Here is a 20,552-nt window from a genome sequence, read left to right as displayed (position 1 = left end):
TGAAGAGCGTAAGAACTGAGGAATGACTGTGATGACGGACGGTTACATAGTGCAGGCGGGGCCTGTCACTTGTCGTCATCACGTCATCACGTCATTTGCCTAAAGGCGTGATTAAAGGTGTCTTCAGCCAGGACACGCGGGAGCGTGATATCCCATAGTACATATGTTGTACTGAGTGAATCGACTGAAAGGGAACATTGGCATTAACTCTTAAAGTCAACCGTTTTTGTCTGTTAGCAAAATATTTCATGAACTATTTGGCATATTTCATCAAAACTCTCAGAAAGTAATCATTGAGAGTACATCTACAACTCATTAACTTTTGAACTCAACCTGATTCAAGATGGCCACCATAGCTAATCGACTTTAGCAAACACAGAAATGACTGAAAGTCAGTCAAATTTACAGACACTGAGCTAAAAAGCTTGTGTGGTAGTAGCTGAGAGTAATACCCAACACATACTTAGAGCCGTAAAAGACCCTTGCACGAGTGCAAAAAACAGTCATTTTAAGGTTTGACCAAAACAGCTACCGCTATTCTCAGTAAACGATGATCCTAATTGAAAACCTTGGCATGAAAGGTGATGGGTGATATGCATTCCTTTCAATGCAGGGGTCTGTAACCTGCTTCACCAGGACCACATGTAGCTTTTAGCTCTTCTGAAGTGATTCCCTATAACAGAAATGAGTAGGCATCTAAATTATACTAAAAATGCTCTGTGTGCACAGCTTCACATCATATATGTGCCCTAATCAACTAAATATGGATCAAATTTTAACTAAAATGTGTTCAAAAGACATTTTTGCTGTTGACCTGTTGACCTACTCCTACTCCTCACTTTGTTTAAGCTACTTTCTGACACAGAACACAATTATTCTCTAAATCTACCAGCGTTCAGCAGACTTGAGGCAAATTAGCGTAAAAGCATAAACGTTGTTTTGTTCATCTTTTGGAAATTACTAAAACAAACCTGCTTCAGCAGACGTACTCTGTTTTTGTCCTTTTATGCTACTTCTACTTTTTAGCTACAATTCTGCTATTTTCAGCTACTTTTAGCTTTTAGCTAGTGTTTAGATTTGACAGCTTAGTTTCAGCTTCTTTATCAAATTTCAGCAAAGGAAAATGCAATTCCCTTGTTTTCATTTAGTCTAATTAGTTTTCTTGTTTCTTGTAATTTTGTTTTTCAAATGAGTCAATCTTGTGTTTGTTTTCCAGAGGACAGCCCGTTCTGGTTGCCTCTCTTTGGAAACATGTGCTGTCGTTTAGTTGCTCAGCCTCTGTGCATGATTCAGCCGGTAATCAGTGGGCAGCTCCTGGTCAAGGTCAATACATTTTTTATTGATTTTTCCCACATTTTGCTTAGAAATAAATGTTGTATCATTATGATTGTCAGCGTTGATTCCCTCTGTGCTTTCACACAGCTTGAAGAGGGCTCAGATGATTGGGAACGTCTGGACTGCATCCTCAGGAGACAAACTCTTCTCTGTTATCAGAGTCCAGAGGAGCTGGAGTCTGGCGGCAAGCCGCTGGTTGTGATCCCCGTCAGAAAGGTTGGTTTGAAACAAGCAACGTTACATTGCTTAAAGAGATGCATGATGACTATAATTACATGTCAAAACCACAAGAGTGCGCTGATGATTTATTAAATAAAGAATAAACTTCTGAGGTGAGAATTTTAAGATTGACTTTGTTAGAAATCTTTTATATTTTTCTAATAATTTTAAATACTAATTCAGGTATCAACTTTAGACAGAAATTGTGTGGGTCACAATTTTAGATGTCAATATCAGTTGTATTTCTATAACACATTAAAACAACAGACGTTGACCAAACTGCTTTGCAATTTAGTTGAACAAAAAATGAAAAGTAACAATAAAAAACAAGCAAATAAAAGCTTAAATAAAGTACAGAAGCATCCTAAAACTATCACCTTTATTGGATCTCATTCTGAACCCTACATGACGTTGTCCTTGATGATTGGAGTGAAGCTCCAAGAATAAAACATGATGATGTGGCTTCAACTTGGCATTGATTCCTAATTGATAAAAACTTAATTTCACAGACTCATTATTCTGTTTTTCTTTGTCTTAATTTGAAACAGATTGATTAGGAAAAACTTCTGTTGTTCAGGTAGGATTTGAACCACAAGAAAAATGTGCCTGTGGTACTGACAATGTGTTTGAATCGTGAGAATTGGATGGTTTGATACACGTATCAAAGGTAGCAGAAAGGTTTAAAAGCATCAAAACTGCAGATACATCTGACTCAACAGTTTCTAAGAATCATTAAAAACTCCTAAAAGGACTGTCTCTGTGCTGTGGTATAATTTAAAACCTGACAGGATAAGTTCACTTATGCCTTTGGCAATTAAATGAAGCCCTAGGCGGAAATTCAACCTGTAAGACTGTTCCGGCATCCCCTATCACCACGCCTTCGCCCCAGCCAATCAGGACGCTCCACCTCACTACCTCGATCCAATCACCCGACAAGAGATCCTTCAAAAGGCGAAGCGGCCTCAGATCCACCCGCTTCAGTTGTGCTTCAACCCACCTCCTCCCCGTTTCCACCACCAGCATCCCAGACGCCTCCAGGTCCCCTCAAGACTCCTCTCTCCAAGTTCCGCTCCACCACCAGTGACTGGGCCCGGGGAAGACCTACCTGAGCTTCGTTCGAGCCGATCATTCAAGCTCGCTGCGATTCTCAGCACGCACATCTTCCGCCGGTGTCCTAGCGCCAAATCCTCGGTCCAATAAAATTGTCTAACTGCTGTTTCTCTCTTTGTGTGAGTCTCGACAGATTGAAATACCTCTAAAATTAATTAAAAACATTACTTTCTCAAAAACATTTGAAAGAAAAGGCAGCTTTGACACTGGTCTAAAGTTTGAGAGCTGTAGACTGAAGCTGGCATACAGCCCGATGAAAGGGACATGCTAATCAGAGTGTAGAAAACCTTCTTTAAGAGACAGAAAGGAACACATTCATGCAACTAAAGCAGTGGAAACAAACTGACACTTCATAGAAGTAGAGTACTTCCTTATTTGTTTGATTGCAGTTCTTCACAGCATTTTCTTTTTCTGAGAATCTCGCTCATCTTATTTTGCTGCATCTGTGACAGGTGTAGTCACACTTCCCAGTAGGATTTTACTCAGAAACTAGCTTCAGTTTCTGTTAAAAGATGAGGGTGTTTGCTATGGCAGAAACAGGAAGTGAGACAAAAAAAAAAATGCCAGCTTGATGCTTTATTTTTAATTTTTTTAATTTTTTTTAGAATGAAATTATTATAATGTAACATCATAATTCTTTGCAGTAAAAAGATGACAGAATCTGACATTCCTCTGTAACAGCAGGAGTTTCGTTACTTTGCTGCTCTGGAACATACAGGTGTGTGTGAAAACAATGCCAAAACGGAAAGACATCAGCAATGACTTCAGAGAAGCAACTGTAGCTGCTCCTCAATCTAGGAAGGGTTAAAGATTATTCACGTGGGAAACATTTAAGACAGCTGCCACCTTTCCTAGGAGTGACTGTCTAGCAAATTCACCCCAAGGTCAGACCGTGCAATGCTCAGAGAAACTGCAAAACCCAAAGAGCTCCATCTGAGACTCTACATGCCTCAGTTAGCAGGTAAAAGGTTAAAGTACAAGACAGGAAAATTAGAAAAACACTAAACAAGTATGGCTTGTTTGGAAGGGTTGCAGGAGAAATCCTCTTCTCTCTAAACAGAACATGGAAGCACAACTTAGTTTTGTAAAATTTCATCTGAATGAACCACAAGACTTCTGGAACAATCTTCTTTAGACAGATGAGATCAAAGTAATTAGTGAATTAGTGGAAAATACCGAATGCCATCAGGTCATGTGTGATTTAAAAAAAAACACTACCTCCTGACTTCAGCCATGTTGAACCAACATTTCCTACCGTAGACCAGGTAGGACAAAACACTATTGTTAAAACTTGATTTTTTGTGTGTTTTTATAGCTGCTGTAGTTCTATAAACTCCTGTGCAGTTGAAGTGGCACAGTGTGGTAGGGTGAATTCAACTAGTAAAAAAGTGAGTTTCAACCTGACCACCACCCACATTCCACTGACTATCCTCATATGATAATGTAGGTGTTATGACGCCAAACAAATGCAGGGATTCATTTGGTATGGCCGAGAGAGTCACTGTCTTCTCCTTGGAACGTATTTTCAAGGAGAAAAAAAAATGCATTAGTTTTAATAGAAATCCCTCTCACTCCTCCTATAATCGGTTAAACTTCCTTCAATCTGAAAAAAAGATGGCACTCCATTAAATAAAAGTTCTGAAACTTGGCTTAGAGTGTGTGGAGTTTTCATGTTCTTCCCATGTATTCGTGGGTTTTCTTTGGGGACTTTGGTTTCCTCCCACAGTTCTAAAACATGCTGGTTTCTTCCACCTCCCACTAATACATGCACATATTTTTTCTTCCTAAATGCTGAAAATATAAATACTTTATGCTATCTAACAAGAGTGTAGTTATGTGATTTATTGCAAACAGATGCAGAAAATGAACTACACTGCTTTACAATGAAATATATATTATACACATGCACACATGTATACTACACATATAGACATGTGTAGTATGGATATAATGAGATTCAAAATTAAAAACAAGAGTTTCATATTTATTTATTTGCAACACGTCACACTTAATTTTAAAATGAGAAAAGGTATTTATTTACACAGATCGGCAAAAGCATTATTGCACACCTTTTTACCTTTTTGGCGGTGGGTAATAATATTTTTACCTGTGTGCGTTCGTAAACCCTGAGTGTCTGTCAGCAAAGTATCTCATGAACCACTGGATACATTTTAATATAACCTTCAGGAAGTAATCATTACATGAACATCTACAACTAATTAACTTCTGGATTCAGTCCAAATCAAGATGGCCACTGGAGCTAATTCACATCAGCCAACACAAAATTGGCTATACCACAGTCTAATTTACAGATACTGAGCTAAAATTTGATGTTGCAGCTGAGTGTCATTGACAACACATACTTTGTGACAACTCACAACATTTTATGAGACTGTGCATAAAGTTATACTTGAGGTTTGAGGCAGCGGGTGATATGGATTTTATTAAGGATTGCAAGGTCTTTAATTTGAATCTTGGTTGTTATCTGAGTTTTGATTAATATCCACCATCGCTTTAAAGTTTGTTTTTTTTTTAAAAAAAAACTTTCTCTGGCTGTATTGAGCACTAATAGATCAAAACTGTGATACAGCACATTATTTTACAATTTTATCAACAAAATTGTTATTTTTTATAATTATTGTAACTTTTAGGTTCTTTTATGGATGCTTTCACTATTATTTTTTCCATGGAAAATAGCTTCTGACTTAGTTTAGTTTCAGGTTGAATAAAAGGTTACTCATCCAACAATGGAAGTCTGTTTCTAGTCATTAATCACAGATTGGAACAACCTGTTTGCTAAGCTCTGAAAATGCAGAGCCTTGTTATAGGATAAGAAACGACACTTTTTGGCTTTTGTTCCTTTAATACCTTTACCACTAGTAATGTCTGCTTACTTTTCATTATGGGTTTATTACAAGTTTCAATAAAACTTCTCATTCAGGTTTTTGCTGTTATTTCAGGACAGTGTCTCTAATAAAAAGGGATTGTGTTTTGTCGTTAAACATTACACAATACTCACACTTAAATAAATGAGATTATGGTTTGTTTTTCCAAGGATGTGTCCAGACAAATCTGTTTGAACATTATTTTGTCCATTGAACTGTATGATTTTACTTTTTCACCTCTAACTTTAGTATCTGTGGATCTACTGTATGTGAATGTTTCTATAGAAAACTCCTAAAAACTCCAACTTTCTCATCAAAGGGGACTGTATTTGTGTGTTTTTTTTTCTGTCAGAATACCAGAGTCTGTGTGTCTGAGGGTGATCCTGTCCATGGCCGGCAGCATATATTAATTAGTACGCCCCTTCAAGGAAATAATGTAAACTACACAGTTACCTCGAGCAACACTGAGAGCACACATCGCTGGAGCAAGATCCTGCAGCAACATGTCTACAACCTGAGTAAGTCTGGGATGGAGAAACATGTTTAAAAAAAAACACCTGCATTCTGGTCAATCTCAGCCGGTTGTAATTTAGCAGGGATGAAGGGAAATTTTAGGTTTACAGTTGAAACACTGTGGAGACGCTTTGAAGGAAGTTTAAAGTTGTGCACAAACAAGAAACCGGCTTCTTTTTACAGCAAGTCAAGTTTATTTTTAGAACAGTTTTTAGTGCTTTAAAGCGACAATGAAACATATTAAGAGAATTAAAAGTTGCAAAACTGTTTTCTAGGTCATGCACATTTTTGTTGTCTAGCTCCACCCTGATTGTACCCACCTTGGTCCACTTGACAGCTGTCCTTAAGTTTAGGATTTTATCTACAGGAGTACAATTTAGAAATGATGATAGGCACATTTGGACCAGTTTTGTACGGTTAGCCCTAAATATTCAGGGCTGTTTTTTTAATGGTCCAAATCTCAAGACAGAAGAAATTTAAAAGTTCAATTTTATTCAAATCAAGCATTATGCTTCCAAAATAATTGATTTGTTTGCCTACAAAACACAAACAGGATAGGTTGTGCTTTCTCTGCAAGCAACATCTGCTTCAATATAAGTGTAATAAGAGTCTAATTGGAGTTGGAGAAAAAAAAAAAACGTGACAGTGACAGTGGCAGGTCAGGACACCTGTCAGACAGTAACACAGGTGTCATAATGAGAGCTCAGGGAGAAAACTTTCCGTGATGCTAAAGGGAAGTAAGGGGAAACAATGCATTCAGTGTCAACTTACAAACACATTTTCACACTGTAGGATTAAAAAAACAAGTGTCGGTTCACAAAAAAATACAGCTCTGGTGCTCTAGAATTACAGAAACTAAATTAAGAAGGATTTGAGAAACCTGCGACAACTCAAGAATTTAAAATCCATCCTTTCACTAACATAGAGCCAGTACAGTGACTTAAAGACTGGTCTAACATGTTGTTTTTCTGGTTTTGCCAACATTTTGGAAGAGCTGCAGCTGTTTGATTGGCTTTTTATTGACACCTGTGAAAACACTATTACGATAATGTAGCCCACTAAAAAAAAAAGCATGCACCAGTTTTTGTGTCCGGGTTAGACACAAATTCTTTTGTTATGGCAGTGTTTTTAAGATTATAGTTGGCTGATTTAGTAACAGACTTTATGTTAAAACTTAGGTGTGCATCTATGACTGCACTCAGGTTTCTGGCATACTCTAGCTGAATGCTGAGCTCTAGTCTTGCATTTTTTGGCCCAAAAACAATGACTTCTGTCTTTTCTGTATTGAGCTGGAGGGAATTCAGATATTATAGACACACCTACTCTGTGACTATAATGGATTATGGTCATGTGGTGACATTGGAATGTAGAGCTGTGTGTTGTCAACACATTGTTGCGCAGGAACTTCACTAAGAGAAAGTCTTAACAACAGGTCTCTGGGAACTTACTCTATCAACATTTAACACAACATCAACCTGCTTTCAAGAGAAATTCAAGAACTGCTCATGGATTCTCTGCATAACCACCAAAACTACCTAAGTGAGCACAGTAACAAAAGAAAAGAAAACAAAGCAACTATGTATAATCGTCTTAAACAAATAGAATGACAAGAAAAACAGGAACACATAATGCAAGACATGCTGGGAAATTCTGTTTAGCCACTCCCCAACATGTTACAGTATGAATGAAAGATGTTATAATGTTCTATAATCTGAGTTAGGGGAAGCATGTGGATATTGATTAAAATGGACCAGAGAATGGAGTCTTGAGGAACACGCATTCTTTGTTTTTTTGTTTGTTTTTTGCTCAAATGTATAATTCCACCCCACCCCGCCCTCAAACAACAACAACAACAAAAACTCTTCCCGGTATAAGTGAGTATAGTTAATAACTGTGGTGCAAATAAGGTCACGATAATAATAAGTACTCAACTGTTACAAAGACAAAATGTACTATTTCGATTACACAAAAGGACTAAATCAACTAGGTGAATACTATATCTGAATTAATAAATGTAAATATGCACAAAAGTGTATAGGTATGTGAATGCCATTTATCTTGTTTAGCAGATAAGATAAGATAAGATAATTCTTTATTATCCCAAAGGAAATTCAGTAGTTGCCGGCTGCTTTCATTCACACAACACTATAATGAGAAGCAACAAAGCTATAACAGAGAGCCACTCCATATGGAAAAAGCAGCTGCTATTGCATCTGCAAAACTGGAAATTAAAGAATAGATATACAAGTAAGCAATAGTAAGATAAGATGCACTTTTAATCTGTGGTCCCACTTTCCCTCAGGTGCCAGTGCCATCCCCCTCCCTTCTCCCCCCAACCCTTCCAGCCTGAGTGCAGCCTGAGTGCAGCCTGAGTGCAGCCTGATGGCTCGGGCAACAAAGGATTTTTTAAGACTCTCAGTGGAGCTGCTCAGTGACAGCAGCCTTCCACATGAGTTACTTCGAGAATTCATTTCGTATTTCTCCAAGCTGTCTGTATGTGGCAGACTCACAAACATTCAAACCAGTTTGCATTCTTTACTAGTAGCAATGGGTTTTAAGAGTGACAGAAAGCAACCATGGCCACACCTGTTCAGACTTGTCCCAAGTGGCTCTGCTCGCTTTATCTGATTGGCTGAAGTTTACTCATAACTTTGACTGACAGGTGTTTCAACAATCACCCACTTCTTATTTTTTAAATAATGTTTGTGCTGTTTGTATTGACATTCGACACACAAACAAAACTGTCTATGAGGTCTGATTGTAATTACAGTTTTTTTTTAAATATAATTTTATTTTATTTGTAGATTAAATAGATCTTTGGCGACTTTGATTTTTAGACTTTTCTGGAGAAACTAAGAAAAATGTTTTGTCCTTAACTCAAAGTCTCAGAGAAGACAGTTCAACAGAAATAAAAATAACTAATATCGTGTCAGTAAAACATTTATTTATATTAAAAAAATGATAAAAAAGCAGGAAACTGAAATTTTTCTTCTACCTTATCTTTCACTTTGACAAAGGCAGTAGATCATGTAAATATTATAAGACTTGGCTCACACAACCATGGAGATGCTTTTACCATTCCAGCTTTTGTTTGGATAATTTGCATAACTGCTGATAATAATTGCTGGCCACACCTTTGTCGTGAAGGTGTTTGAAATTACAGAAGAATCTTTGTTTTTTTTCAGGGCACTGGAAACAATGTTGTGATGATGTGATGAAGATTGAGATGCCGAGCTCCAGGAAATCTAATCCAGTGAAGCAGGGCTCTCTTTACCATGAAATAGGTAAAGCTGCTTGAACAGAGGGGCACATAAAGTTCATGCTCTTATTTAAACGTAGCACTGATACCAGATAACTGTCAGTATAACTGTCAGTGATGTCCACTTACTTCAGACAATGGACTACACGTCACAAAAAAAAAATTCCTTTGAGTTTTATGATTGTGACCTACTTGTACCATTACTAATCTATACTGGTAGAGTTCGTGTTGTTCTCACCTGACTGCACCTTTTAGCAGAAGGTGGTAATAATTAACCAAGGCGTAGACAAATAATTGTCATCCATTTGCCTACATTTTAATGAAATTTGCAGAAAGTATTTATTAGATGTACATCTACATCTGATTAACCTTTGGGGTCAATCCAATTTTATATGGCTGACACAACCAACTGACCTTAAAAATGCTAAAATGGCTCTAAGTCAGCCATGTTTACAGATATTGATCTAAACTTTGGTGCGGTTATAGTTAAGACCTGTCTCCAACACATATTCAACTCCAACTCCAACTCCAACACATATTCTGAGAACAGCAAATTGTGCAGAATTTTAGTTAAAAATTTTAACATTAACTATTTGAAGTGAACTTTGTCTGGTTATCTTAAGCACTGAATGAATTTTAATAAAACTTTCCGTAAGTAATCCTTGGATGTACATTTACAACCTATTTCCCTATTGAAGTCATTTTAATTCAAGATGCCCACCAAAGCTAATCGACTTTAGCTAAAACCAAAAAATAGGGATAGCACAGTCAGTTTGACAAATATTGAGTTAAAATTTAATATGGTAGTAGCTGAGAGCCAGTCACAACACATACTGATTGAACATGACATCTTGCGTTATTGCATAAGATTACACCCAATGTTATTTGAAAAAAATGGCTACAACATTGTTACTTCTCAACATAAGACGCTTTTAGTTTAAAATTCTGGTATGGAAGGGCAATGGGTGATATGTATTCCTTCAAGGAATGCTAGGCCTTTGATTGGGCTTTCATTTAAGGATACTTTTCTGGTACTGTACATTTCCACAATCATTAGTAGTAGCAATACTTACTGACTGAATTATAGCCATTTTTTGTTTTGCATGAAAAATGTTGTTGCCCGTATATGCATGGGCAAAAACATATTTGCCCTTTAGCCTTTGTCGGCAGGTGATAAGTACCTGCTTCAGTGCAGACTTAACTGAGATTGCGAATAATGACATCAAATCAGACAAAATAATTGGCTCAAATTTAACCTTTTTTGCTAAAGAGTTTATTTGTTGCAAATAAAGCAAACATCACAGTCGGTTTATACATAGCTGTCTGCACCTTCTTCACACAAAGCCTGACAATAGGTCTGCAGTTTTTTTTCTTTTTAGACAGCTGGAATGACATCTAGCCTTAAAGAAAACAATTGTTTGAATAAAAAGAACCGGATCTCAAACGTAGACAACACAACCCCACAATAATCTGCAGCCATAAGACCAACATCGCTGACGTGAATAGCTGCATTATCTCAGACACCTGATGACAAAGAACTCAGTCATGCTGATCAAAACTTGTACAAAAACACAACTTCATGTCAGACACTATTAAAAAGTAAAATAAATATGTGTGTGTTACTTGTTCCTGCTGAACAAGTGTATGACAGAAAAAGGAGCAAAGTAACTCTGTAAAGGAAAATAAATATCTCTTGCTTCCTTGTAATCACTCATCAGAATTTTTTATTTTTTTGGCACACAGAGATGTTTTAACAACTGGACTGATAGTTTAATAATTGAATTACTTTTTCTTCCTACTTATTTCCAGTAACACCTTCCTCTCCCAGAGATCATCCTGTAGTTCCAGATTTGTCAGATGAGATTCGCTCTTTGCTCTCATCTTACTACAAAGAAAGGTAGGCTTTCTACATCACAGGCCAGTTCAGCCACTTTTGGCCTTCATAAGCACACAATTAATCTACAAGCATTAACTTTTTGTGGTATACTAAATACAAAATCCTCTTAATGCTCATCATAATAAGATAACCACTTGTAGTAACAGTTAAACAGTTTGCTTTGTAAGCAGTAAATGCCATTAAATAGAACATGCTGCTGCTTCTTTAATTCTGACCCATCAGTGTTGTCAATTATTGTGGACTGAAAGCAAAATTCTGCTCCACAATTTGAAGAGCTAGTCTTATTTTGCAGTTTTTAATTTTTTCATCACTAAACAAAATCTGTCAACAATAAAGATGTGCAGTTAGTTAGAGCTGTCACCTTACATCAAGAAGGTTCCAGGATAACTTCCCGGCCTGGGGCCTTTCTGGGTGGAGTTTGCATGTTCTGCCTGTTTGCATGTGGGTTTACTCTGGGTACTCCGGTTTCCTCCCACAGACCAAAAACATGCATGTTAAATTAATTGGCATGAATGAGCCAGTCAGATAGAACTAAATACAGAAGTGAATGGCCTATATTTGCATTTAAAACATCTCCACTGAGACCACATTCAGAGAGAGAGTGGGCACTATAATCAGCACTCATTTGGCAGACTGAACATGATCCATCCTGATCTTTGATATAGAACTAACTATTGAACTGATGTGACCTCACATAAGCAGCCAAGATATTACCTTGAGGCTTCAAGGTAAACAGTGATCCTTAGGAATATTTTAAAGAATGTTTTTTTTGGGCTTTTTGCTAAAAATGTAATGAACTGTTTATCAGAATTTTTTATTTTTAAATAAAAAAGTCAGATTTTTTTGACATTTTATTATTCAGTGTGGTTTAACAAGACACTTAGCAATGTTATGTTTCATTATATTGAACTAATTAAACACAGCATTAATGTTCTGTTCGTGGTGAAGCTGTGCACAAAACAGCTAATTACTGTCAGAGCACTGTTTTATTGCGGGGGATTTTTGTAGTTTAAAAATTTCCAGTCTTTGCTCTGAAACTGAGCTTTGTGAAGTCACTATTCATTGTATATGTACCTTTAATAATTCTCTTATAATGTGCCTGTTAGGTAATTGGGCTTATCAAGACATAACTCCACAAAAATGCGACTCAAATGGCTCTAATCGTGTTAATGTCAAAATAATAATATTATTCAACTGTCTGAAGGTGATGTATTTTTTACAGAAACATCAGCAGGCCTGCAGATTTCCTGTGTGTTGCTCACTGACAGTCCTCTGTGTGATGTAGCGGTGTGTGTTTCTGTATCTAGCACTGGCAATTAACATCCAAATGTAATTAACAGCAAAAACATTTTTGGGTACACCAAAATTATACCAATACCAAAGGGTGTAAATCCCATCTCATTATTGGGGGGGACAATAAACAAGAAAATTTCTTAAGAACAATTTTGGGGGGGGTCGGCAAAGTTACAGTGAAATGTAATGCAAAATGTACAGAGGGAAGCTTATCCGAACTGCATGCATACACTATACAGAATAATCAGTAATAATATTGATTTAAACAGCATGTATTTAGTAGTCTTAATAGTAATATTAATCAGTACAATAGTGTCAGTAATTTCCTTATGAATTAAGGCTTTTTAAAAAAATACTACAAACAAAATAACATTCTGGAAGTTGTGTATAAAGAGATATAACTAATTAACCTGGAAGTAGGTGGGTTTCATAATTTAAACTTAATACTCAAAGAACCAAGGCTTTTCTAGAAAAAAGTATTCATATTTTATTTTGTTATTTTAAAAGGCTGTACGTTTAAGTTGTTAGATAAAGGCAGCTTCTTTCCTTTCTCTATCTACCGTCAGCTGCTCTGCTCTGTCTCTCCTTTTCTTCGGCTCCCATACACGCTGCGAGGCAGGCACTTGCAAAGCTTAGCCCGACCCCCCCCCACGTTTCAAACTCTTAGGGAGCTAAATATGATCAAGATATTTTCCAGCTTGCTTCGACTAAAATGCTGGAATCTGATAAACTGCTGTGTTACACCACGTAAATCAAAATTAGCTATTAAGATAGCCGCAGTATACCAAGTAAATAAAAAATAGCTTCATAGCTAGTTTATCATGACTTAACCAAAATGAAGCTGAAGCTGAAGTTGGCTTCTGATTCTAGCTTCCGATTCGGGAAATGGCTAAAGGGCGATTCCACTTAATTTTTCACTACCTTCATGGCCCTTTGATGAAGTTTTGTGAATCAGTGGAAGGTTTCACAAATCCCAATCATGGTTTTAATTATTCAGTTATGTGTTTAGAATAATCCAGTCCAGGTTTAAAGTGTCCAGGTGTTGTAGCTTTTTATCTAGAAAAGATTAAAGCCATTAGCCATTTCCAGAATCGGAAGCTAGAATTGGAAGCCAATTTTTTATATTTATATTGTTTAAATACACAGTTTCCTTCATTGAATTATTAGGAGGAACCAATCTGCACTTGGGGGAGGGGGGAGCGTAAATCCCCCCCGGGATTTACGCCTATGCCAATACCAATGGCAAAGTGCGAATGCTCTCAGTCAGAGTTGACCACTTGCAATTGGATTACCCAAAACAGATATAAAGTGCAAAGTATAAATAGTGACCTTAAACAGCAGGTAAAGAAAAGGGATGCATAGATAAATATATGTATACATTAGTGCTGTAGCTCTATTGTGCAAACAGAGTTGTTCACACTGCAATGAACAGAAGCAGGATGTACAGTGCCTTTAAAAATATTCACCCCCTTGGATGTTTCATGTTTTTATTACTGTCATAAATCAGTCATAGTCTAAATAAATAAATCTAACAAACTTGTTCAATGTAAAGTGAAATAAATGTTTTGCTGAATAACGCCAATTAAATACAAATATGAAATGTTTAAATGACTGCATAAATATTCATCTAAAGACTGCCCTAATTCAACTTAGAAAAAAGATGAAGATTGAAAAGCACAAGTCAGGGGATGGATACAAAAGGATTTCCAAGGCCCTAAACAACCCCAGGAGTTCTGTTTAATTGGGGGAATAAAGGACATGTGTAAATCTATCAAGAGCAGTATGTCTTTGCTGAGTGACTGTGAAGAAGGAGAATCGTGAGAGAGGCCACCAAGACATCTGTGACTCTCTGAAGGATTTACAGGCTTCAGCAGGTAAGATGGGAGAGACTGTTCTACAACAACTTTTTCGCAGGTTCTTCACCAGTCTAGGCTCTATGGGAGAGTGGCAAAGAGAGAGTCACTGCTGAAGAAAGCTCATAAAATCTTGACTAGTTTGCCAAATGGCATGTGGAAGAATCCACATGTCGTTCAAGGTCAAGGTCAAATACTTCTTAGCAGCCAGCGCCTATTTGAGATTTAATGAGTTATCCACTTAGACAAGGCAAAGGTGTTCTAGACAAAGGTTTTATGGTTAGATGAGACAAAGATTGTGTGAGTTAGCCCACATGCCAAACACACCCAGGAGACCAAGTAGATGAAACAGAAAATGTTTATTTAATCAGTGGAGGTAGAAAAACAGGCAAACTGGCTTCTCTGGAATCGGGTTGCCCACTGAGAGGGAGAGAGAGTCCGTATTAATTTATAGTTAGAGATGATGTGATAGAACTTGAAGAGCAACAGCTTACAGAGTAATGAAGGTTGTTTGCCTAGGAGAGGTGATGGGATCTGGAATGAATGTCCTGTAGGTCCATAGGAGTCCGTAGAGGAGAGGTCTCCAGGTGGCGGTGGAGGGTGGGCAGGGTTCGGTATGGAGGTAGTGTTCCGGCGTGGTATCTCTTAGCGAGAGGTAAGTCCTTTCCAAGAACCTAACTTTGATCCGGAAACCAGCACAGTGCTCAAGGTCCAAGGGAGTAAACCTGGAACAAAGCATGAACTCATGAACGATGCATATATCATAAACACTGGTCAAATCCAAGAACGCGGCATGAACAAGGCATAGATACTAAATCTTGGTCAGGTAGGTATCACACTTACCACACATGTTAACACTCTGACATTGAAGTGCTGGCAGACGACTCCCCTTAAACCTCCCTGATGAGCACCTGATGAGGAACACCTGCTGCAGCAACCACCTGGAAGAACCCACGCCATCTACTAGAGAAAACATGAAAGCAGCAGGCAAAAAACACACCAGAATATTCCAGAACCCTGACAGATTGAGGTATTTGGCCACAATGACGAGAAGTTTCTTTGGAAGAGTCGAGGTGAGGTTTTCAAACCTAAGAACACTGTACCAACTGTTAAGCATGTTGTGGGGCTGGTGGATGGAATAGTGAACAAGGAAGGCTACTTTTACCTCAAAATTCTTCAACTTCACTTCAAATCACCACTGGACAGTTGAAACTTGGACACAGTTTGGGTGTTCCAACAAGACAATGATCTCTAGCACATCTCAAAACTGGTTTCTTACAGGATAAAACAGCTAATATTAAGAAGCTAACAATAAGATTCTGGAATGGTCTTCCAAAAGCCCCTACCTCAACTCGATTGAGAGGTTAGGGACTCTGTTTAAAAACCGGGTCAATGCAAGGAAACCAACAATTTAATTTAAATTGACCAATTCTGACAAGAAAAGCAGTCAACTATCAGCCAGAATTATACCAGAATCTTGTTGATTGATACAAAAAGGCCAAGGTTGAAGTGCAACTTGCTAAGGGACACTTAACTAAATATGAGTGCATATATTTGAGCCTATACGCATAATTTTGAGATTCCACAATAAATTCAAACATTGTATAATCATTCTACACTGGAAAGAGAGCAGTTCATACAAATCAATAAACCCCCCCAAATTATTGCCCATGAGCAGTGGATGGAAACCTCTGAATGCAACTGCTTTCAGGTGGTCAGGATCCTCTTGATTGATGGCACTTCGATAAAAAGATGATCACTATCAATCACACACCCAATCAATGCTCACACCCAAGAATTTACTGTTCACTCTCTCCACAACAGTATCGTTGATGGTCAGAGGACACTGCTGAGTACCTTTGTTTTGTCAACATTCAGTGAAAGACTGATGTCACTGCACTATGTGGCTCATTACATATTGAGTGTCAGTCTGCTGCATTGTCTGTTTTATCAATTGCTAAATCTCTTATTTGGCAAATGGAGATTTTTTTCTTAGAATACTGAAAATTCAGGCTTTAAAACAGAAAGCCTTGCCCATCATCACAGTATAAAAGCCTTGAAGAGTGCAGAGGTATGGGGTGTGTCAGGGATGAACAAAACCTGAGTACAGAGAACCAGAAAACTGCTTTTTCACACGCAGTGTGAACAATCACCTCATCTTGAATGTAAAGAAGACAAAAAAGGGAAATTTCAGGATCTTGTTTAAAAAATTTTCAATGCAACACAGAGGCTGTTTACAAGAAGAGATGGAAGAACCATGATTATACAATGTTTTTAATTTTGGAGCTATGGTCTTTTTTGAGTTTTGTGGTTTGATCAAGGCTTAAAAAATCTAAATATAAGTCATCAAAAAGAAAAGAAAAATAGAACAGAATACAGGTCAAATATTGTCCAGCTAAAATCCAGAGAAAACACAGTTGTGGCAGGTATAAAATGAATGATCACGCATCACATTGGAACATCTATCTTTTCCAAAAACAATGCCACTGGCCGTGAATCTTTGACAAATCTAAAATTCTGTGTTAGTACAAGCTGTTCGAAGGGCATAGTTTAATGCCACCATTTATGCCATCCGGGAGGAGTTCTGTCAGTAAAACACAAAAGAATTGAAAACAAAGATTTGAATCTCAGTCATGAAAAGATGAATTGTTAGGCATGTATTTTCACTGTTCCTCTAAACAGTTGGACATATAAAACAACAGAGCCAACACCCTGCTGTTTAAAGGCAATCCAACAGTTAAGCCTTTGAATTATTTGTCATCCAGGTTTGTCATTTGAGACATGCATTAATGATTCTCTGGTATGCTACAACAATCATGTCACCATCTAAATAAATATGCAAATTTCAGCAGGATGGGTTTTTAATTGCTCTGATTCATGTTTCAATAGGTTTGTTTGTTGGTTATTTCTAAAGAACAGTGATAAACTTCGATGACGGTAACAGTCTTCTCTTTTATTGTGAACTTTCTGAGGTCAGCACTGGTGTGATTTAATAAATGACTTCAGAGCTAAGCAAAACAAATACCTTTTAGACCGAAACACATAATGGCCCTCTTGTAAAACAAGGGCCATGTCCTGAAACACAAACCTACAAGTTGACTTATTACACTCGCAAGCAAACAAAAGTTACAAGTTTTAGTCTGCCTAAAAAGACCTCATTTGTTAAAAGTTCAGAAGGGTGACTGTTTGTGTACAGAGAAAAGTCAGAAGTTGGTCACAAAATGTCAGCGAGAACAGGTTTGACTGCACAAGTTTGATAGTTTGATTTATGCCGGGTAACAAGCTGGGACAGTGACAAAGTTTGTTCCTACAATACTGGCTTTGTCTTGCATTTCAACTAATGAGCAATATTCTTCTCGAGTATCCTTGGAATGACATAGGCTAATAAATGTTTGCATAAAGGTTTCTGACTTTCAGTTTGCACCTAGCTAGGATTGAATGGCTTGTCTTTAACATCTTTTTCTACAGAAAGGCAGATACATCTCTGCTGATGTTTTCAGTGATTAGCATAAATAATGTGACAAAATCTCACATTACAGATCTTTAAATCGCTTATAAAATTAAAAGGCCTAGCTTACTTTGATGGAATTCATGTTGCCTGTTGTCTTTCATGCAACAGTTTTAAACTGAGATTATCTTATGTTGAGAAATTATATAATGCACAGTCTTGTGCAACATTGCATGATCTGTTAAGCTTGAATTAAGTGTCGATGATACTGCCACAGCCACATCAAATTTAGATCAATATCTGCAAAACTGACTGACATAAAGCAATTTTTGAGTTGACCAGTGTTGATTAGCTTTGGTCATCATCCTGAATTGGGGTGACTCTAAAAGTTAATCAGTTATAAATGGACAACTAATGATTGCTTTCTGGACGTTTCAATAAAATCTGTCAAGTGGATCACAAGATATTTTGCTAATAGACAGGCAGAGTTGAAACCAATGGTTAATGGCAAAGATTTAAACAAAGATCTCACAGGATTTGTTAGGGCTTGGATTTTTTTGTTAGAGATAAGTTTCAAATTCAGTTTGAAAGTTTCATTAAAATCTGTTCAGTGGCTCATGAGATATTTTGCAATATTTTACAATATGGAGTTTCTAGTTGTGATGAGTTCATCTACGAGGTTTGAAAAGTTGTTTGCAGAGATAAAACAATATTCTGATGCAAACGAGGGTGTTATAGAATTTGCCAGATTACCATTTTATCAAATTCAGATTTAGTTTAATGTCATTCAGTGATGTTAAAAAACATGAATAAAATTTGATCCCCATTGATTAGGAAAAAAATGATGTATATAACATGTGTTGTGAACAATCTAAATAAAAAAAACAAAAGGAAAACTCAACCCCAAAAAACCCCACTAAAAACAGATTCATTTCCTGTATAAGAAGAAGTCTGACTGGACTCACGGACACATCCTGACAACCCTGCTAGAATGAGTCATCTCATTAGGCTTTTTGTTGTTTTGAAATGAAACACACTACATCCTCATACCTGCTGATGCCCTGATAAGAGTAAACTGCGGTTTTCTGGCAAACTTGTCGGAATAGTTTCAACTGCCAGGGGGTGTGATGAGTCTATTATAAAGACTGGAATGCCATTAGGGGTGTGTTTAGGCCACAAAGAAACAGTTTCCATGTCGATTCACCTTCCTTGCACAAAACCTGTGCAGATAATAATTACATTTCAAAGTGAAATTAAAGATGCAATGTATTTCGCCTGTCATCTTTCATTTTGGTGTTTTGTTTTTAGTCAAACCTCATAAACGACAGTTTGCACGATCTTATGTGATATTGCACGGTCTGTTAGCACTCAGAGTATGTGTTGTTAATGACTCTCAACAACTACAACATCAAATCTTGGCTTAGTATCTGTAGAACTGACAGATGTATAGCCGTTTAAATGTTAGGATCTGTCAGCTGTGGTGGCCATCTTACAATAGGCTGATTCCAAAATATAATGAGTTGTAGATGTTTATCCCAAGGTTCATTTCTAAAAGATAATTTAATTATGTTTAGTGCTTTATAAGATATTTTACTGACAAACAGTTAAAGTTGACTCCAGTGGTTATTGCTAAAGTTTTAAGATCTCATGCATTCAGTTAGCACTAGGATATGTGTTGGTGATGACTCTCAGCTACTACCACACCAAACTTTAGCTCATTATCTGTAAAATTGACTGAGTTACAGCTGTTTTTGTGTTTTCTATGATCAGAGGTGGTATCAGCTAATTAGAATCAGGTTAACTTTAAACATTAATCAGTAGTAGATATCTGTCCAATAATTTATTTCTGTAAAAAGTTTCACAGAAATTTATTTAGTTATTAATGAGATATTTTTTGTCATGTGTCTGGGTTTTGTTCTGTTTTGATTTGGGGTTTTCTTGTGTTTGCTGTTTTTTGTCCTTGTCTTGGTGTTGTTTTGTCTTCTCTATGTTTTGGTTCTGTTTTGTCATCACTCACCTGTCCTCCGCTCAGCAGTTTTTTGGTTTCCTGTCACACCCATCTCCAGCTGTCTTCACTCCTAATCACACACCTGTTCCCACTTCTCCTCATCACCCTCTGCTTTAAAACTTGGTCTTCCTCTCCACCTCCCTGCCGATTCATTGTTGTTTGTTCGTGTTTGGTTCTAGTCTGGTCTCTGGTCCCTCTCTGTTTTTGCCTTGCCTTGTCCCGCCTTTGTTAACTACCTGGATTTTTGTTATAGTTAGTTTTGCTGCCACGTCAGCTTTTTGTTTTCAGTTTTGTTATTTAAAAATAAATATTTTTGTTTATCAATTATGAGTCTGCGAATTGGGTTCGCCACGCTCTCACCACATCGTGACATTTTTTGCTACAATGCTAAGAAGAACAATTAGAGCAAGGCTCATTTATTGTTATTTCATGACACTAATGGATTTTTTTCTTTTTCTTTTGCAGCTAATAATCACATGGCTACAGCTGCAATGAAGAGAGGAGATGATTTTCTTATTCTGTCTGTCAATGGAGACTTTGTCTGACCATAGATGTGTTAAAGGCTGCTCATTCACAATCTATCTCAGAAACCCAGACTTTCCTGTACTCTGTTTACTGTTTATATTCTTTCATTTATAAATCCTAATTATTTGTTCAACCAGTGCTAAGATGAGATGTGAAATAAAAATATTTCTAAATGCTCATTGTCTGTTAATATTTTACTTTTTTTGC

At 37.1% G+C, this 20,552-nt stretch overlaps 1 protein-coding gene and 1 long non-coding RNA gene across 2 annotated transcripts in view; one reads left to right on the top strand and one right to left on the bottom strand.

Annotated features, from left to right (window-relative positions):
* The window catches only part of LOC108242588 (rhotekin), a 34,883-nt gene extending 14,361 nt beyond the window's left edge, over nt 1-20,522 (top strand). Inside the window, exons 8-13 of the mRNA XM_017427513.3 lie at nt 1,217-1,323; nt 1,423-1,551; nt 5,902-6,067; nt 9,248-9,346; nt 11,131-11,218; nt 20,286-20,522. Coding sequence (XP_017283002.1) covers nt 1,217-1,323; nt 1,423-1,551; nt 5,902-6,067; nt 9,248-9,346; nt 11,131-11,218; nt 20,286-20,289 — 593 coding nt within the window. The 3' untranslated portion in view covers nt 20,290-20,522. The remainder of the gene's footprint in view (nt 1-1,216; nt 1,324-1,422; nt 1,552-5,901; nt 6,068-9,247; nt 9,347-11,130; nt 11,219-20,285) is intronic.
* Nucleotides 14,232-18,288, bottom strand: LOC119617644. The gene is made up of 3 exons (XR_005233986.1): nt 15,208-18,288; nt 14,859-15,089; nt 14,232-14,784 (listed from the first exon to the last, which is right to left on the bottom strand). It is a non-coding gene; the product is annotated as an uncharacterized LOC119617644 (long non-coding RNA).
* Nucleotides 20,523-20,552: the final 30 nt, after the last annotated feature.

The sequence above is a fragment of the Kryptolebias marmoratus genome, linkage group LG14 (assembly GCF_001649575.2).
Source record: "Kryptolebias marmoratus isolate JLee-2015 linkage group LG14, ASM164957v2, whole genome shotgun sequence".
Lineage (NCBI taxonomy): Eukaryota > Metazoa > Chordata > Actinopteri > Cyprinodontiformes > Rivulidae > Kryptolebias > Kryptolebias marmoratus.
This window is presented reverse-complemented; position numbering and strand designations above follow the sequence as displayed.